General features: G+C 40.1%; 1 protein-coding gene and 1 non-coding gene across 2 annotated transcripts; both read left to right on the top strand.

Moving 5' to 3' along the window:
- The first annotated feature begins 1507 nt into the window (after nucleotides 1–1507).
- Nucleotides 1508–1614, top strand: LOC141598027 (small nucleolar RNA R71). Its single transcript, XR_012523230.1, has one exon. It is a non-coding gene; the product is annotated as a small nucleolar RNA R71 (small nucleolar RNA).
- A 12550-nt stretch (nucleotides 1615–14164) lies between these two features.
- Nucleotides 14165–15544, top strand: LOC141595187 (uncharacterized). Its single transcript, XM_074415158.1, has 2 exons — nucleotides 14165–14668; nucleotides 14867–15544. The coding sequence occupies exons 1-2, from the start codon at nucleotides 14165–14167 to the stop codon at nucleotides 15542–15544; spliced, it is 1182 nt and encodes a 393-aa protein (XP_074271259.1).
- The last annotated feature ends 5364 nt before the right edge of the window (nucleotides 15545–20908 follow it).

The raw sequence follows: 20908 nt of genomic DNA, 5'->3' as shown, positions 1-20908 counted from the left end.
CTGACACTAGCTCCTAAATCGCAAAGAGCTTTACTAATAGAAAGATGACCAATATGACAAGGGATAGAAAAACTTCCTGGATCCTTCAATTTGGGTGGTGTATTAATTGGCAACATGGCACTGCACTTCTGAGTGTAAGCAATAGTTTCCACCGCATCAAAGGATCACTTCCTTGTCAAAATCTCCTTCATGAATTTTGCATAAGCCGGCACTTGAGTAATTAATTCAGTAAAAGGGACACTTACCTGTAGATTCTTCACGACCTCCATAAACTTACCGAACTGCTTATCCAGCTTGGATTTTTGTTGTCGATGAGGAAAAGGTAGTGCAATGGTTATGGGCTCGGCTTGCTTGACCTTAGAAACAACTTTTAAAACACCGTCAGCTGTCGATTTTGGTTCCTCGATCGAGCCAGGGGTGACTCGATCGAGCTGGATGGATCCTCGATCGAGTCGCCTGTGACTCGATCGAGGAACCTTTGCAGGTTCAACTCCTTCGTCTTTTTTACTTTTATCGTCAGCTCATGTTTCAACTTCGTCAGGTTCTTTCTCATCATCACTAAGCTCCAAATTACCCAATCCTTTGGGATGCATATAAGGTACTTCATCAACAGTAATGGGCACTTCATTTTCAAGACTTTGCAGGTCGGGATTCGCATAAGAAGTACCGCTGTTCAGCTGAATAACATTAGCTTGCTCATGAGCTTGTTTACCTTGAGGAGGAAGACCTACGGCCTGTTTTGATGGGTTTTGAAGTGCCATCTGAGCCACTTGATTATCTAGCATCTTGTTATAGGCAATCAGCTCAGAAATTTGAGCCGTCTGCTTCTGCTGCATTGACAAAGTTTGTTGCAAAAGTTTGCGCAACTCTGCCATCTCATTGTTCGGAGCTTGTTGAGGAATTTGTTGAAGAGTTTGCTGAGGAGGCTGTTGATATTGATTGTTAAACTGCTGGCCTCCTTGATTCTGCCTTTGATATCCCCCTTGTTGTTGATTACCGCGATTGTTGGGAGGGATATATGTATTCTTTTGCGGTTGTGACTGCTAGGGTTCTGCACATTCTGACTAGACAATTGAAGGAACGGATGTTCCTTCGTTCTTTCATTTTAAAAGTTGGAGAAAGGTGTACCTTGTGCACCTTGCCTGTAAGCCTGAAAGGCATTAACCTGCTCTAATGTGCTCATACAATCAGCTGCACTGTGACCATCTAAACCGCATCTAGCACAAGTCTCCTCTACTTGCTGACTCATGGCATGAACTCTCTCCTTACTACCCAATGATTGGGTAGTCTTTATCTCAGCAATATGGGCACTATCACACCGGTACCTCGCGTGCTTCCCCTAGGATTTCCATACCTGGCGGTATGGGTAGCAATCTGATCAATCAACTTCCACGCGTCACCATCATTGGTGTTGTCTTGAAACCTCCCATTAGCAGAAGAATCCAAAAGGTCACGATGATCGTCAAACAACCCGTTATAAAACTGGTTGCAAAGGAACCACTTTGGGAAACCATGATGGGGAACTGATCGAACTAAACGCTTGAAGCGAGTCCAAGCTTTATTCAAATCTTCAGTAGCTCCTTGCTTGAAACTAGTAATTTGATTTCTCAGAGCATTAGTCTTTTGAGGTGGGAAGTACCTCTTGTAGAAAGCAAGAGCCAATGAATTCCAGTCTGTAACTCCTTCAGTATCCATATCCATATCTCTCAACCACTCAACAGCTCCATCTTTCAGGGAGAAAGGAAAGAGCACCTGCTTAACCTGGTCTTGTGTCACTCCAGCTGTTAATGGAATAGAACAGCAGTAAGTGACAAATTTCTCCATATGCGTCGCAGGATCCTCAGCAGCTGTCCCTCCAAACATATTTCATTCCACCAGATTGATATACGATGGCCGAATCTCAAAAGTTCCATTGGTAGTAGTGGGCAGCCTAAATCCTTGTGGGATAGAAGCTAAGGTCGGCTCAGAGTGACTGGCTAGAGTAGGCATGATGGGAGTTTCGGGAATATCAGTTGTAACTGGAATTTCAGGAATAGGAATTTCGTCCTCTTCCTCTTCGTAGGACCGATCGGCTGTCTCTGTTGAGCTCGCCGTTTCGACGTCAAGTATACTCAAGTCTTCTACTTGACCCACTTCTTGATTAAATTTCCGTCTGTAGCGAAAAGTCTTCTCAGGTTCAGGATCAAAAGGAATAATCTCGGACCTATTAGACCTGGGCATAAACAGAACTAACAAGAAAAGTGTGAGAACGGTCTCAAGGAACTGGGTTCCCTGAGACAAAAGACAAAATAAACACAAACAGACTAAACAATTGTTGCCCCCGGCAACGGCGCCAAATTTGATGTGGCTAAAGTCGTATCACCAAACCAAAGTAAATCTATCTCATGACTAACAAGAATAGCTAGCAGTAAGACAGGTATCGAATCCACAGGGAGGCGGTGAAAGCTAAGTCTGTAAATATTTAAGCTGTCTAAAAGTAACCGATTTCTGGAGGTTTGTTTTGTTTTGATTCTAATAAACTAATTGCAAGTAATTAAATAAAGGTTTTAACGATAATATTAAGAATCTAGGATTTACGGTTCACTAGGTCAATCAGTCGGGGATTATCAATCCATTGCTAAATCTATCAAGTTGTTTAAGGTCATAAGATCGGTCGACTCAATTATGCCCTTTAGATCGATTCTAACATGCGGTCGCTATAATTAGATACAATCTATTTGATTATCGCAGCCTATATTAATTCTAACCCGGTCGGCGATAGGATTAATTCGCTACAATAATTAATAACTCAGGCCTCAAGTTGATTAACTAGAAGAAGTACAATAATCAAACAACAACTTAAACGATATCAATAGCAATTAATCGATTTTCCCTTTTAATTTACCTAGATCCCCTTCATCCTAGATGAGGGAATTAGCTACTCATAATGATAACAACAACAACAATGATTAAGAATGAAAACATGATTGAAAGCATGAAACAATAATCAATGAACATAAAACGGTGAACGATTAATTAATGAGGAAAGATTAGTACCGTCACAAGGAAGAAATTAGGGTTCTAAAGAAAGTATCCATCCGTATGAAAGTAAAATAAAGCGTAGTCTAACAATAAAACACGAGTTTCTAATTTATAACAAAAGATAATTGTTTTAGGAATATCCGGAAATAAGCCCGCCAGAGAGGATCCTCGATCGAGCCAGAGGTGACTCGATCGAGGGGACACTGCCGATCGAGCCAGTGGTGACTCGATCGAGGAACCATCTTCACAGACTTTTTCTTCTCTTCTTTCTCTTCTAGCCTTCGTGCTTCCTCGTTTCTCGTGCCATACTTCGTGTATTCTTCTATGCCGTCTCCGCCATGCTAATCTTAGCTTGATCATACTCATAACAAGTCATTTCTGCATCAAAACACAAAATAGCGGCAGTATCGACAATTAATTGAAATAAGGCATATAAATGATAAAATAGGCACGAAATGGTATGTAAAATGGTATAAAGAGAGCTATAAAAGTATATATGAAAGTGCTACATCAGTATGAATGAAGAAAATTTACGACGTTTAGGGGCACAGTTAGGGAAATACGTGGTAAGAGATGAGACCCCTTTCCCGGAGATCGAGAAAGCGGTTCGCGTTCGTATTTTGCATGATATTCGAAAGCCACTTCAGCCTTCTACTACGATTCGTATGCCGAATGGGAAAGTTACATCATTGATGTGAACATTATTTGCGCACATTTAGTCCCCTAATTGAGCCTATTTTGCATACTATTATAACATTTTATGGCCATTTTATCCGTCAAAACCTTCTTATTTGCTTTTCTATCGCATTTCATATGTTTTGTAGAAAAGGAGATAATAAGGCGGAAATTCCCGTCTTTCGTGCATATTTGGAAGCTTATTGATGATATTAGATGGACTAGTATGAAGAGGAGGCAAGAATGATGACCAAAGAGGTAGGAATAATGTGTATATAGAAGGATCAAAGGGTTAAAAGTAAGAATGACGAGAGGGAAGGCATTACAAGAAGAAATCGCTCGAAAACCGATCCAAGGGTTGCTCCTTTGGTTCTGAAAGTATGCTAGATGGAACGGCATCGAAAAATCAAGTGATCTAGGCTTTTGAATCACTCCAATAGGAGTCCGGATGAGGAAATAACGTCCGTTTTACAATCCGAGCTCAAGATACATCTCAACCCGCTCGGGTCAAATTCAACCCGCTCGGGTTGAAGCCCAGGACGCCCATATTTCGCTCGGGACGGGCGTATTCCTGGACAGGAAACTTTCCCTTGCTACGTGAACCACAATCCGAGCGTCTTCTCCCAAATCCGCTCGGATTGCACCACTGGAATCCGCCCGGATCCTCTTGAATCCGCTCGTCTTCTACCGACAGAATCCGCCCGTCCCGACTCCAATACGCACGGATTCCAGTACAGCAAAATTTCGTCTTCTCCAAGCTACAAAGAAAGAAGCCCTTCCTTCGAAAAATACCGGCTCCTCCTTGCTCAATCTAAAAAGTGTAATTACTAGTTTAGCCCTTAGTTAACCCTAATGCATCCACCTAATTTCCACTATAAATACCCCATTTGTAATAATCAAATCATCAAGTTTTATTAGATTAGAATACACATCTTTTTAGCTAGAAAAATCCTTCTTTAGATTAGATTAGGAGTAGATTAGAATAGATTACTTTTCAATCTTTCCACAAATTACACATTAATCTCTCCTTAATTATTGTTCAAGTTTATTATTCAAGTTTATTATTGGGTAATTGAAGATTATTGGGTTATTATTGGGAGATTGACAACCTTCCATCAATCAATCAAATTTCTTCTATTATTCTTGCTTTATTATTTGGATCATCTTAAGTTGGTATAATTCCTTTACTCTTTAATCTTTATTGTTCATTTTTTCATTCTATTATCATGTTTATACTTGTTGTGATGATTGACACCATTAATGACATGTTTTCCATGATAATGAGTGAGTAGTTTCTTTAGCTAGGATTAATGGGTAATTAGGGGAAACCAACATGGGATTGATTCATGCTTAATCTAATATGTTTTCATAATCAAATTGCTTGCTTGTTGTGATGTCAACTTTATGCACATGTTATGTTTGATGAAATGCCAAACCTATGAATCCTTGCATTTACAACCATCTCTTATCTACTCAACTCGACTTGTAAGATATAAACCAACTCGAGTCTTGTTAGACCATGCATAGAAGTTGAATAGGAGGAAAGTAAGTCGACTTGTAGGTGTTGTACAATCTAATCGATTCGGCTCCGGGACCCAACCCTTCCTATGAACCGTAAGACATAAACCAACTCGGTTCCTCCACAACATTAATTGCTTGCATATAATTGTAAACATGTTTGTATGATCAAAACCATGAATCCCCTATGACCCCATGACGTCCTAGCACTTTTAATCATTTGTTTGCATCTTTCCTTTTATTGCTTGATTTACCTTATTGTTTGCATTAGCCTAGAACACAACTACAAGCCCAAACAAATCGTGACACTAGCATAAATTGAGATAGATAGACTTAGAACCCAAAGCACACCGTCCCATGGATCGACCTCGACTTACCGCTAACTAGTTGTTTGTTGAGTATTATAAATGTGTTTTGATTGGGCGTACAACGACACGGCCACATCAAAATGGCGCCGTTGCCGGGGATGGTGCTATGTGATTAAGTTCTTACTTGTTTGTCTATTTTAATTGTGCTTTAACCTTGAGGAACTTGTTCCTCAAGGATCGTTCTTACCGTTTTTGTGTAGTTTCCATGCTTGTAGTTACTTCTTTGTCTTAGCTATGATGGCTCAAGACTTGACATATGGAGTATGTGGTGGATCTTTTGAGTATGACTATGGGTATGGGGAGTTTGAGGAGCAAGTCAACACAAACCTACCTTACTATTTGTACAATGAAAATCCTAACCACTACCCCAATTTTTCCCACCAAAATCACCACATTCAATATCCACAACAACCACCCACCCAATACCCACTTCATAATGAGTTTCAATTGCCACAATACAACCACTTTCACACTTACCCACAACAAGAAAATGAACCCATTCAAAATGTGATTCTCCAAATGATGGGAGATCAACAAAGCTTCTTCAAACAAATGCTAGAGGGGAGCCAAAAGAGGGATAATGTTCTTCAAGGCATTCTTGCCCATGGTGAGGAGTTGGCAATTCGAATTGCCCAAATGGAGGAAACCCAAGAAACCACCCAACCAAACACTCCCCACCAATCCTTGAGCATTGAACATGAATGTGAATTTGAGGCAATGACCTTTGATGAAGAAGATGTGAAGTGGGAAGAGCCAATCTTCTTGAGCTCTTGTGAGTATGAAAGTGTGGTATTTGATGATGAAGACATGAGGTTGAGTAAGCCAAATACTCTTAGCCTTTGTGAGTATGAGGGTGTGAATTTTGATGTGGATTTTAAGGTGTTGGAGAAAGAATTATTGAGGAGAAGTGACGCCCCTATTTATGATTCATATGGAGAAAGCGATGATGATGCATCTATGGAAGAAGATGATGAGGGAAATATGTACTCAAATGATGAATGGAGTTATGGAATTAGCTTTCTTGAGGAACCCATCCTTGAGAAGTTTGAAGATTGCTTCGATGAAGAGGAGGAATGCCTTCACGATAACCTTTTCGCACCCACTATGGAGCCCATGATTGTTGGAGATGACATTATGGACCTTCTCACGAAAGTCAAATCGTCATACAAGAATTACTTAGTGGGGAAGCTCAAAGAAAAGGTTAAGAAGGAGTCTATATGTGGAAATTTGGCATCCACTATCCCAACTCCTAAGACATCCCATCATCAATGCCATGAAAGTTTACCTTCTATCCTTGGAGAATTGACTAGTCCAAGCATTCGTATCATCAACTTTGGAAGAAATAGGAGCAACCGGAAAAGCCCCCATGACAAGAATCTCAAGTTTGCTAGTTTTAAGAGCCGGGAAGGCCATCATCACAAAGCAAAAGAGAAGGGGAAGGAGTTCAAAGGGAGGTCCCTCATGGATTGGCCCTACTTCATTTTGAAATGGTTCAAGACTTATTCATGCTTACTTGAGGACCATTCACAAACCTTTGATCAACTATTGAGAGCATTGAGCTTCATGGATAATGGAATTCGAACGAGTTTGGTGGAGTCCTATCTCAAACCACCATTTATAAGATATCCTTTCCTTTGACTTTGCATTACATTTACACTTGCATTTAGTTATTTACATTTACATTTAGATTGCATTTGTATTATATTTCATATTGCATTTACATTAGTTAGTTCATATAGTATAGTTGCATTGTAATATATCTCACATGATTCATGTAGATAGTTGCATATAGACTAGAATTCATGCATAGTTACTAATGGCCAAACCTATTCATTTCTACACTAGAAATAGTGTTTAAATCGGTTTGGGGAGGTTTGATCATAGGTGACCATAGTCTACTAGAAATCATGCATCATATAGTATAGTTTAGATTACATTCATTTGTTATATATGTCATATAGAATTGCATTTAGTTAGAGCATGCATTCATTCATACCATATCATTGCATTTGTACTTTATTTCAAAAAAATCAAAAACCCAAAAACATGTATTTTCCTTTTATCCCTACTCCTACATGTACATTGAGGACAATGTCCAAAATAAAGTGGGGGATGGGAATTTATATTCCAAAAATGCATAAAATTGAAAAATTTCCAAAAATCACAAAAATATGTCCTTTAATTTCATAAAAACAAAAACCATAAAAATTTGAAAAATTGAAAAAACCAAAAACAAGTTCATTTCCTTTGTAGTGTAGACTTGTATATATTGTTTTGTATATATTGTGTTTGTTCATCCTTTTTCACATTGATTGACTACGCCACATCCGAGACATGAGGATATTGAAGACCGCATGGTATGATCTTTCCAATCTCCTTTTTCCTCTTTATGTTAATGACTATGTGGCTTTATTTTTATTGATGCGGTATAAATAATGTGAATTTAGGACTTGTATTTAGATTATTTGGCATATTAGTTGGTAGAAACATTTGCATTAGGATGTTTATATGATAGTTGCATGTTAGAAAAATTTTGCGAAACCGTCTACTTGGGAAGCTTGACAAGTGTATATAGGCCCTAGTAGATGCTATTTCTTCTTAAGACTTTGCTTGTTAGAATACTTGTAAAACACCTTAGGATGTGTCATGCTAGTATCCCTCGACCCATGGATTAAGGCCTAGTCAAGAGTACCTTGTGGTGTGATAACTCCTTGGCTACCGTTTATTCCAAGGTGACCCTTGAAACCATGCATCCATCCATCCATCATCCATGTTCTACCACATTTTTGTCATCAAAGGGAATGGGCACAAAAAGAAATTGATTTGAGTTCAATGAAATGAAAAGTGAAAAGAAAGTTTGCAAAAATGCATCAAATGAAAAGAGGAGCAAAAATAGAACTCCTAAAGCTTCAAATATAAGGCACCCTCACTACATATGGGGTGACTTTGAAAAAGTTTAAAAAGAAATGGCAAGAAAGTGTTCTCAAATGTCAAATGCCACAAGAAATTGGGGGGAAAAATAAAAACAAAAGCAAACTCCCAAAGTGAAACTCAAATATCTATTGATCCCTTTATCCATCGTATCCATTTTTGTGCATGGTAGAGAGGGGGCGATCCTTCTTCTTGTCTAGGCAAGAGGGGGAATTCCGCGATCCTCCAATGTTTCTAACACCATAGGGAGTCTACTCTTGACAAAAGCATTTAACGATTGAGGACAAAGGTACCCTAGCTTGACACAATTTGGAGGTGATTTATTGGTATCCTTCTAGGCTTAGTAGTTTGAATAAATTGCATCTATGAAGGAGTGTGTACCCTTGAATTGCTTCCCTTGTAGATAATTTCCGCCACTTAGATGAGGAAAGTGGCTATTCTTTTGTAGATGCATCCATTACTTGATTTTGTGTGCTTAATGATTGGATGTGTCGCCATTTTGGCAAGACCCACCTTGCCTTGCAAGAAGGCATCCTACCTCATGGTTGTCTTGTTGTGAGTTGAAGGGGCGGAGTGAGACCCCCTAATAGTCTCATATCGGTTATGTTATTAGGTTAGTTTAAATAAAGGTCTAGTTTTAGTCACCTCTTTACTCGGGACGAGTAAAGGTTCGGTTTGGGGATATTTGATGTGAACATTATTTGCGCACATTTAGTCCCCTAATTGAGCCTATTTTGCATACTATTATAACATTTTATGGCCATTTTATCCGTCAAAACCTTCCTATTTGCTTTTCTATCGCATTTCATATGTTTTGTAGAAAAGGAGATAATAAGGCGGAAATTCCCGTCTTTCGTGCATATTTGAAAGCTTATTGATGATATTAGATGGATTAGTATGAAGAGGAGGCAAGAATGATGACCAAAGACGTAGGAATAATGTGTATATAGAAGGATCAAAGGGTTAAAAGTAAGAATGACGAGAGGGAAGGCATTACAAGAAGAAATCGCTCGAAAACCGATCCAAGGGTTGCTCATTTGGTTCTGAAAGTATGCTAGATGGAACGGCGTCAAAAAATCAAGTGATCTAGGCTTTTGAATCACTCCAATAGGAGTCCGGATGAGGAAATAACGTCCGTTTTACAATCCGAGCTCAAGATACAGCTCAACCCGCTCGGGTCAAATTCAACCCGCTCGGGTTGAAGCCCAGGACGCCCATATTTCGCTCGGGACGGGCGTATTCCTGGACAGGAAACTTTCCCTTGCTACGTGAACCACAATCCGAGCGTCTTCTCCCAAATCCGCTCAGATTGCACCACTGGAATCCGCCCGGATCCTCTTGAATCCGCTCGTCTTCTACCGATAGAATCCGCCCGTCCCGACTCCAATACGCACGGATTCCAGTACAGCGAAATTTCGTCTTGTCCAAGCTACAAAGAAAGAAGCCCTTCCTTCGAAAAATACCGGCTCCTCCTTGCTCAATCTAAAAAGTGTAATTACTAGTTTAGCCCTTAGTTAACCCTAATGCATCCACCTAATTTCCACTATAAATACCCCATTTGTAATAATCAAATCATCAAGTTTTATTAGATTAGAATACACATCTTTTTAGCTAGAAAAATCCTTCTTTAGATTAGATTAGGAGTAGATTAGAATAGATTACTCTTCAATCTTTCCACAAATTACACATTAATCTCTCCTTAATTATTGTTCAAGTTTATTATTCAAGTTTATTATTGGGTAATTGAAGATTATTGGGTTATTATTGGGAGATTGACAACCTTCCATCAATCAATCAAGTTTCTTCTATTATTCTTGCTTTATTATTTGGATCATCTTAAGTTGGTATAATTCCTTTACTCTTTAATCTTTATTGTTCATTTTTTCATTCTATTATCATGTTTATACTTGTTGTGATGATTGACACCATTAATGACATGTTTTCCATGATAATGAGTGAGTAGTTTCTTTAGCTAGGATTAATGGGTAATTAGGGGAAACCAACATGGGATTGATTCATGCTTAATCTAATATGTTTTCATAATCAAATTGCTTGCTTGTTGTGATGTCAACTTTATGCACATGTTATGTTTGATGAAATGCCAAACCTATGAATCCTTGCATTTACAACCATCTCTTATCTACTCAACTCGACTTGTAAGATATAAACCAACTCGAGTCTTGTTAGACCATGCATAGAAGTTGAATAGGAGGAAAGTAAGTCGACTTGTAGGTGTTGTACAATCTAATCGATTCGGCTCCGGGACCCAACCCTTCCTATGAACCGTAAGACATAAACCAACTCGGTTCCTCCACAACATTAATTGCTTGCATATAATTGTAAACATGCTTGTATGATCAAAACCATGAATCCCCTATGACCGCATGACGTCCTAGCACTTTTAATCATTTGTTTGCATCTTTTCTTTTATTGCTTGATTTACCTTATTATTTGCATTAGCCTAGAACACAACTACAAACCCAAACAAATCGTAACACTAGCATAAATTGAGATAGATAGACTTAGAACCCAAAGCACACCGTCCCATGGATCGACCTCGACTTACCGCTAACTAGTTGTTTGTTGAGTATTATAAATGTGTTTTGATTGGGCGTACAACGACACGGCCACATCAATCATTCAACGTAAAGTATGAAATATTGGCTCTATATTGTTATGGATGTGGTGTTTTGGGCCATGGGAAGAAGGATTGCGAAAAAGATCCTTATGAGGAGGATGAACTCGGGTATGGGGAAGGGTTGAGAGCTTATCCTAGGAAGGGCGGTAAGGCAGGGATAGTGGAGAGGAGGAAGTCAAGTAGGGATTTAAGGCCGGAGTTTGACGACGAGTATCTACGGAGTAAAAAGGAGATGATAGAAAATTACAGCGTATTGTGTTATAATGTAAGAATAAATCAAAGATACGGTGGTGGTAAGGAGTGCGCTGGAAGTGGAAGAAGGGAGAGATGATGATGGTGGTATATTGGGTGAGGTGAGGCAGTTACGGTGGGGCACCGATGAGATTATGGGGGGAGGGGGGAAGGTTTCGAAGAAAGAGCCTGAAAGTGCTATGAATGAAGTAGAATGTGAACATGGAGAGGTGGAGAGGCTGAGCGGGGGATATATGGCGGTGCTCTCATGGACGAAGGTGTAGTTGCGGGGGGTGGATATAGAGAGTACTAGGACGGTTTTACCCCTAATTTCCGTAAAATAATTCTTCAATTTTTATTTTCCCATATTTTATATTTTATTTTCCGGGAAAATATTCGTCTCTTGTCTTTTTAGCCCGTTGGGTTCGAAAACGGTGAAGTCCCACCCTTTTCTTGGGTTTCACGTGTGGTTTAGTGTTTATGGGTGAATTTTGGGCCTAAGCTTAGAATAAACCCATGAGCTTTTCTATAAATAAGAAGGGAAACCAAACCCTTGCTTTTCTTTTCTCAAAACCCTAAACCTAAGTCTCTCCTCCTTCTTCCTCCCTTGGTGCCGTGAGATCCCCTCTTCCCTAGGGTTCCGTGCCGTGCCTTCTTCCTCCTCCCTTCATCATCTTTCGTGCTTAGATCGATCCTACTCCTTGGATCTATCTATCTTCTTCGTAAGTTTTTATGATTTCGCGTAGTTTTTATAGTTTTATAGTTTATATATATATATATATATATATGTATATGTATATTAGTATATTTATTAGACTCGTTATCTTTGGCACGTGAATGATTCAATAAAGGCGTGGAAGTTGCTCCTGGAGAGGACGTTTATATCGTTGAAGACGATCTCTAGGATTATTTGCTTAATAAGGTAACTAGGTGTTTTCCTTTAATTGTGTTTGTGCCAGTTGATGTAATTTACATGATTTAATAATTTATTTGTGTAAATGGTACGTATTTGATTGTTTATTATCATGTTTAATTGTGTTTGTGTGTTTACGTATGCGTTCTAGTGTTTAAATTACATAACATATCTTGCCTATGCTCCGTTTTGGTGTTTGGCGTGCGGCTAGGCCGCTAGGGTTCCCAATGGAAACCCTAGTGGTGGCTTGGTGGTGGCTTATGAGAAGGCCTAGAGTTATAGCTAAACTAGTATAACCTTGAGATTATGGCTCAATGTTATAGCTGGGTTGGTACAACTCCGTGGTTGTGATAAAGTTATAGGTGAAGCTGTATAACTTTGAGATTTTAGCTCAATATTATAGCTGGGCTACTATAACTTAAGTCACATGTCGATGTTATAGCTAATGCTAATGTAACATTGGGCTAATGAAGTCAATGTTATAGCGGAGCTAATATAACGTTAAGTTACGAGTTAAGGGTATTGTTAAAGTTATAGCTGGAGTACTATAACATTGAATGGTTAATGTCAAAAGTTATAGCTGGAGTACTATAACATTGAATGGTTGATACTTGTTTTACATGTTATGTGATGTTCAGTTTCATTATATAACGCTATGTTTGCATATATCATTTATTACTCTTGTTCATATAATTGTAGGATGGTCAGCTATATTATCCTATGATTTGATAGTGATGTTATTCACATGTATGTATGGTCAGTTATACTGTGCATTGTTTATGGGATAGTTGTATAGATGATGTGAGGTATCGGTTACATACCGATCAGAATGAGCAAACGCTACCCCTTGTGAGATTTGCCGTAGGTCTATGTTCGGGATTAGCTAGAGGCAGTTGTTATACGCTTTGGTATCCGTGTGTCGTTCGGTGTACAGTTATTGCACCGAGAGTTTGGCCAAGTCTTAGGCATATAGGCAGTTGATATACGCTATACATAGTACCATGGATGCAGTTGTTATATGATCCACACCGATGGAGGCAGTTGTTATACGCTCCGTCCGTTCAGAGGCAGTTGTTATACGCTCTAACGGTGTTTGTTCTATACACTATGCTTAGGTAAGTGGAGGCAGTTGTTATACGCTCCGTGGTTGGTTATTTGGTTCTTCCGTTATTGATTTTATATGGTTAGTAATGTTGTTACGTTGTGTTTATATCTTCGTATATCATTGATTAATGATAAGTTGGTGTCGAGTTTTCATGAGTATAGATGGTCTCACATGTTTACTAGTTTTGCATTTCAATTATTAATAATTGTTGGTTATATTCAATTGTTGTAAACATGACTGGGAGAGCATCTAGTTACTCTAGACCAATTGTCAACCTCCCATTCTCAGTTTGAATGCTCGTAGCTGTTTGGATGATGTTGCTTGGGATGCATCGAGGGGCGAGACGAATAATAAATTAGGAGTTTGCTTTTATGTTTTGAGAACCTTTAATAATGTAGTAGTTTGGTTTTGATTCAGTAGCGAACCGGATTGGTCAGGTGTTTCCGCCACCTTGACCCTTTTATCAGTGTTATACTTTGATTATTCTTTTGATATAAGTTTTTCCTTTGTTTTATAATCCGGGTTGTTACAACGGTGTTAGGGGACGGGAAAAAGTGGCAGCGTAGAAAACGATGAGTGGAGGAAGATGTGTTGGGTGAGGGTCGTGCCCAAGAAAATTCATGCTTAAATTTGAATCAAAAGAGGTTAAGAGGTGAGGATGGAGTGGTGACTTTGAATGTGTCGAAGAAGGCTGCGATTCACAGGGATGTGACTATGTTTGTATATGAGGCGGAGGTTGATTCAGTTCAACCCCGCCGGGCCCAATGAATTGTTTAAGCCTTAAATGCAGGAGGTTGGGCAACCCCGATGCAGTATGCGGTCTTCGAAATCTGATTCGAAGAGAGGCCCCAGCTTTGGTGTTTTTGTCTGAAACAAAGCTGAGTAGTAGTGAGATGAGGAAAGTCACAGCTAGTTTGGAGGGATATTGTAGTATGGAGGTTGATAGCGTGGGTAGGTCGGGTGGGCTTGCTTTCTTACGGAGAGACGATGTCAGAGTAAGCTTTAGGTCGGCTTCTGTCCATTATATGGACTTTGATATTGGTGAGGAGGGGGTAATGTGGAGGTTGACGGGATTCTACGGTTCGCCGATGGTGCAGGACAGATATTTGTCATGGCAATTACTTAAGAATTTAGCTGAGGAAAATTACTCTTCGTGGCTGTGTATTGGAGATTTTAACGAAATTTTATATGCAAATGAAATGAAAGATGGCTCGAGGGCTCAGTGGCAGATGAATAATTTTAGGGAAGCAGCGATGTTTGTGGGCTGTGTGATATAACCTATGAAGGGTACGAATTCACTTATGATAATGGGCAAGGTGGAGTGGATAATAGACAATGTAGGTTAGATAGGGCCATGAAGACGGAGGCTTGGAGCGAGCAATTCCCCTATGCAAAGCTCTATCATTTAAATAGAGAGTGGTTTGATCATGCTCCGATTAAGGTAGTTCTGGATGGACGGGGTGTAGGGGGAAGGTGTAAGGAGGGAATTCCGTTTTGAGCAGATATGGGTTGGAGAGGCGGGGTGTGAAGATACAATAAGACGAGTGTGGGAAGATGGGGATTATGACGTGCTGGAGACTATTTCTCGTTGTGCAGATGAACTTAAAAAGTGGAAAGGGGCAAGCACTAGTAAAATATTGCGTGACTTGAATCGAAAAAGAAAGAGATTGTCATGGCTTAATGAAAATGAGAGGTTTATAGTTAATGTTAAGGAAAGGAGGAGGCTTATGGGGGAAATTACACATCTCCTCCGTCAAGAGGAGATGTTCTGGAGACAGCGGTCGAGAACCCTTTGGCTGAAGGACAGGGATCGTAATACTAAATACTTTCATAGGAAAGCTCGTCAAAGAAAAAATAAGAATAATATTAAACATATTATGGATAGTCAAGGCACGACTTGCGAGGGCGTGGAGGCGGTGAAGACGACTGCCGTGGGTTTTTTCTCTTTAATTTTTGCGTCTTCTAGGCCGGAGCAGTTCGATGAGCTCCTAGATGGCGTGAGAGGCCGTGTGACAGATTCCATGAACGGGCAGTTTAGGGCGGAGTATAGGGGAGAGGAAGTTTTCGAGGCACTAAACCAAATGCATCCATTGAAGGCCTCGGGCCCTGATGGAATGAATGCCCTTTTTTATCAAACCTACTAGCATATTGTTGTCCCTTCTGTCACAAGTATGATCTTGAGAATTTTGAATGGAGATGAGTTTCCTAATTCTCTTAATAAAACTCATATAGTTTTGATTCCAATGAAGAAAGCCCCTGATAAATTTGCGGATTTTCGTCCTATTAGCCTCTGTAATGTGTTATATAAGCTTATTTCTAAAGTCTTGGCCAATCGACTTAAGTTATTTTTCGGAAAACTTGTGTCGGAAAATCAGATTGGTTTTACACCAGGAAGGCTGATATACATTAATATTTTGATTGCCTTTGAATTGTTTCATTATATGAAGAATACAAGGAGTAGTGGAGGGGCATATGGCATTGAAACTAGATATGGCGAAGGCTTATGATCAGGTTGAGTGGGCGTTTTTGTGACACCCCCATATGCCAAGGAGTCTTAACAAAACCTTCCCTAGCACATAAGGGCGTCACCATCTCGTTTGCCCGAGGACAGTAATAATCAAATGTCGATAAAAGAACAATTAAGTTACATTATAGTGATTAACAAAACTAAAGATACATGTATATAAAGGTACAACTCAAACTACTGTCAGCTATGTGGACTACTTCTGTCGTGACTCGTGAAAGACTCATCCCGCCAAGCACCCAGCTAACATTCAGATCACGACCTGCTAAGACTGACTGCTCACCATAAGGGATCACGGCAAACACAACAGAAACAAACAACAAGATAAAACCACACAAGGTCAGTAACTGAAGAAACACACCAACAACCACAAATACAACACAGGCACAACAGAACATACACACATCATATCTCCTCCAACCAATCTCCGTCACCGACTGTCCACTGGACCAACCCTGCTAGTGGGGGACCGCAGTCATTCCCACCTAAGCCCCGCTCATCAAACTAAGCGATAAACCCATGTACATTAATGTGCACATCCCCTCCCATGGCGGGTTCCACGGAGGGCGAACTACGGGCGTGAAGCCACTCCCGCAAGTGACTCCACTCAGCCGAGGAAGCAACTCGAGAACCAGAGACAAACAATCACAATCAGCTGTACCACAACAACGATAATCAAAATAACTCAACGCCAACCAATCACCACAATCAGTCAACCATATCGACACTACATCAATCAAACCACATCAAAGGACACTCTAGAAAACCAACAGTACTGAGTAGGCGAACCTAACTCTATCCAACCGCATCGAATCCGTGTTCGATCACATGATACCAATCAACCAAGCAACACACCTATACAAACAGTACAACCATCTATCACTATCACTACAACCCTAACTGAGAACAACAAGAACAATGATGATGACGATGACATACCTACGCATAGCAGTCCGGCGTCAAAACCGCTACCCGACTCAAGAAACCCATCCCCATGGCACAAGCATCCTCAAGGACCTCAAAGGAAAGAACTATGGTTAAGGGAAGAAAAGGAGACTACATCTAGGGTTACGGAAGAGAGGCGGAAATAATTTGAGGTTTTACGAAACACGATTTATAATTCCCCGCTGCAAACCTGTTACTCGGTCGAGTAACTGACTTACTCGATCGATTGACCCCTACTCGATCGAGATCCCAAGCTACTCGATCGAGTAGCCTCCGCTAGATCGAGCAACACACAGACTAAAGCTCACACAAAAAAAATTCCAAAAAAATGACTGGAGATAGCATTGAACAACAACTGGCTGCTGCCCAGCAACAACTGTTGGAAATGGAACAATTGAAATAATAAATGGCCCAGGCTGAAGCTGAATTCATAAAACTAAAGGAATCAGAATCTAGCCTGAAGCATAAACTAGGAGACAAAGCCTCAGGCTCAAAGTTAAAGATCTAGCCTGGCACGCCATTCTCCTCGATCATCAGGAACATTGATTTCTCCAACTTTGGTACTCCATCTCCATCAAAATCCAAAGTAGGAGAAGGTGATAAAGACTCAGAAGATATTCCAAATGAAGAGGCTGTACCAGATCAAACCAACGCAACAATAATGATGGCAATGCTCCAGGAGATCTAGAAACTTCGTGAGAAATTTGAAAAGATTCTTGGAGTGCCTACAACCATTAAGAAAGCCAACCCTGAAAGTTATGCAGACTCACCTTTCGTGGATGAGATAACAAAGATAGATCTACTTAAGAAATTTGTGGTGCCATTAATGAGAATCTATGATGGAACCACAGATCCTCAAAATCATGTAGCCTACTACAAACAAAGGATGTTGGCAGCCTCCATACCTAGTGAACTACGACAAGTTTGCATGTGCAAAGGTTTTGGAACAACCCTGACCGATCCTGCCCTTTAGTGGTACATAAATTTGCCAAATGGAAGCATCAAGTCCTTTGCATATTTGATAAACTCGTTCAACCATCAATTTGCCAGCAGCAGAGAACTCGAAAAGAGATCCAGTGACCTATACAGAATCAAGCAAAAGCCTGGCGAGACAATTAAAGCATTCCTAACAAGATTCAACAAGGAGAAAGTATCAATCCCCAGATGTGATGTTGGAACAGCCGTAGAAGCTTTCAGGCAGGGACTACCATTGGACAGTGACTTCTATGATGAGCTAACTATGAAACCTTGCCTGACTTTCGAGGACGTCCAGGCAAAAGCCATTGGCTACATCAGATTAGAGGAAGAAAAAAGCTTTAAGGCTGAAGCCACTGATAACAATTAAGGATATGACAGATCCAACAGGAAAAGTTCCAATCACAGAGGAAGCAGTTCAAGGCCATCCCTTTACACCAGGCCTGACAGATCAGAAGTCAACTATGCACATGAGCAACGAGGTAACTCCTATACTTATCCCCCTATTCAAGAATATAACTTCTCTGTTGACACTGCAAGATTGATCAAAAGGCTTGACAACATGGGAGACATTGTCAAGTGGCTAAAGAAGACAGATAACCCTAACTCAAGGAAAGACACAACAATATGGTGCGAGTTTCACATGGACATAGGACACACAACAGAGGAATGCCTGGGACTACGCATGCAAGTGGCTTACCTGTTAAAGAAAGGCTACCTGAAAGATCTAATGCCATCAAAGAGCAGGGAAGACAATTGAACAAGAAAGGACCAGGAAAGACCACAACGTGACCTGCCTCCAGCACCACCCATCTATGAAGTCATGTTCATCAATGAGGATCTGAAATCTGCGGACTGACTAGTTTTGCTACAAAGAAAATAGCCAGGGAGTCAAAAATGAAATCTCCTTTTAAACCTAGAAATTTACCTCAGATTAATTTTGATGATAATGACGGAATCTCTGATGTCCATCATGATGGCCTGGTCATTACCATGAAATAGGAATCACACGTGTCCTCAGAATTTTAGTAGATGGTGGCAACTCAGTCAACCTAATTATGCTTGACGTCCTGAAAGCAATAAAGATTGATAAAAGCTAGATCATAAAGAAATCAAATGACCTGGTAGGATTCAGTGGTGAAACAAAGAACACCCTGGGAGAAATCTACCTGCCAACATATGTTGAAGAAGTCTCCTCATATGAGAGATTTGGAGTCCTGGATTGCCTGTCATCCTACAATGCCATCCTAGGCAGACCTTGGATCCATAATGTCCGAGCTATCCCTTCAACTTATCACCAATGTGTCAAAATACCAACAAAGTGGGGAATAGCAACCATTAAAGGTGAACAAAAATCTGCCCAGGAATGTTACACTGAATCATTAAAACCTTCCAAGGCAGGTAAGTCTCTCGCCTAGCAATTATTGTACCCTGTCAGGAGCACTTATGTGGCAGAAACTAAAATGGAGACAGATCAGGTAATTTTAGACCCTGAGTATCTTGACAGGCATGTACTGGTAGGATCTGATGTCCCTGACAATATCAGGCCAGAACTAGTAAGTTTTCTTAAGAATAAATTTTCATGTTTTTCCTGGTCCCATTTTGATATGACTGGAATAGATGCCAATATTATTACCCATAAACTTAATATTGACAAATCATTTAAGCCTGTGCAACAAAAAAGGAGGAAGTTTGCCCCTGAACGCAATTCTATCATTAATGACGAGGTGGACAAACTCCTAGATATGGGAATGATCGGCGAATTAATGTACCCTGAATGGCTAGCAAATGTGGTTGTGGTACAAAAGAAAAATGGAAAGTGGAGAGTTTGTGTGGACTACACAGACCTAAACAAAGCCTGCCCAAAGGATCCATTCCCACTCCCTCATATTGATGCATGGTAGATGCTACAGCAGGGCATGAGCTATTAACGTTTATGGATGCTTCAAGTGGATTCAACCAGATCAAGATGCACCCAGCTGACCAGGAAAAGACTGCATTCACCACGGAAAGGGACATATATTGTTACACAGCAATGCCCTTTGGCTTGAAGAATGCAGGGCAACCTACCAACGCCTGGTCAACATGATGTTCAAAGATCAAATAGGTGATATAATAGAGATCTACATTGATGATATAGTGGTTAAATAAAAAAAGGCTGAAGATCATGTAAAAGATTTAGAAGTAGCCTTCAAGATCCTGGAAGAATTCAATATGAAGCTCAACCCTTCCAAATGCCACTTTGGACTCTCTTCAGGCAAATTCCTTGGATACATGGTGACAAAAAGAGGGATTTAAGCCATCCCATAATAGATAAAAGCCATCCTGGAATTGGAATCTTTTAAATCAGTTAAAGATATCCAAAGATTAACAGGAAGAGTTGCAGCCCTGAATAGATTCATATCCAGGTCATCAGAAAGATGCAGATCATTCTATGACCTCCTCGGGAAAAACAAATCATTCAAATGGATGCCTGAACACGAAGCAACCTTCCAAGATTTAAAAACCTACTTGGCTACTCCTCCACTGTTGGCCAAACCTAACAAAGGAGAACCCCTGACGGTTTACTTATCAGTCACTGAAACAGCAGTAAGTGGAGTCCTAACCAAAGAAGTTGAAGGCCAACAACACCCTGTCTACTATTTAAGTAAAAGTCTCCTGGATGCAGAAACAAGGTATGGACTACTTGAAAAATATGTGCTTGCTTTAATTATATCATGTACTAAACTTAGACCTTACTTTGAGAGTCACCCAATAATTATCAGGACCAACCTGCCTATAAAATTTGTCCTGAGGAAACCTAAACTTTCAGGCAGAATGACAAAATGGTTAGTACAACTAAGTACTTATGACATAACCTTTGAACCTAGGACAACCATTAAATCTCAGGCATTAACAGACTTTGTGGCTGAATTTAGTCCCAACCTAGAACCAGACCTTATAAAAGAGGTCAACCATCTAGACACCCATAAATTAGGCCAGGAATGACCCTACACGTAGATGGAGCAACAAATATGAGAGAAACTGGCTAGGATTAGTACTAAGATCACCACAGGGAGACTTA

Source organism: Silene latifolia, chromosome 8, assembly GCF_048544455.1.
Source record: "Silene latifolia isolate original U9 population chromosome 8, ASM4854445v1, whole genome shotgun sequence".
In the NCBI taxonomy this organism is placed as follows: domain Eukaryota; kingdom Viridiplantae; phylum Streptophyta; class Magnoliopsida; order Caryophyllales; family Caryophyllaceae; genus Silene; species Silene latifolia.
This window is presented reverse-complemented; position numbering and strand designations above follow the sequence as displayed.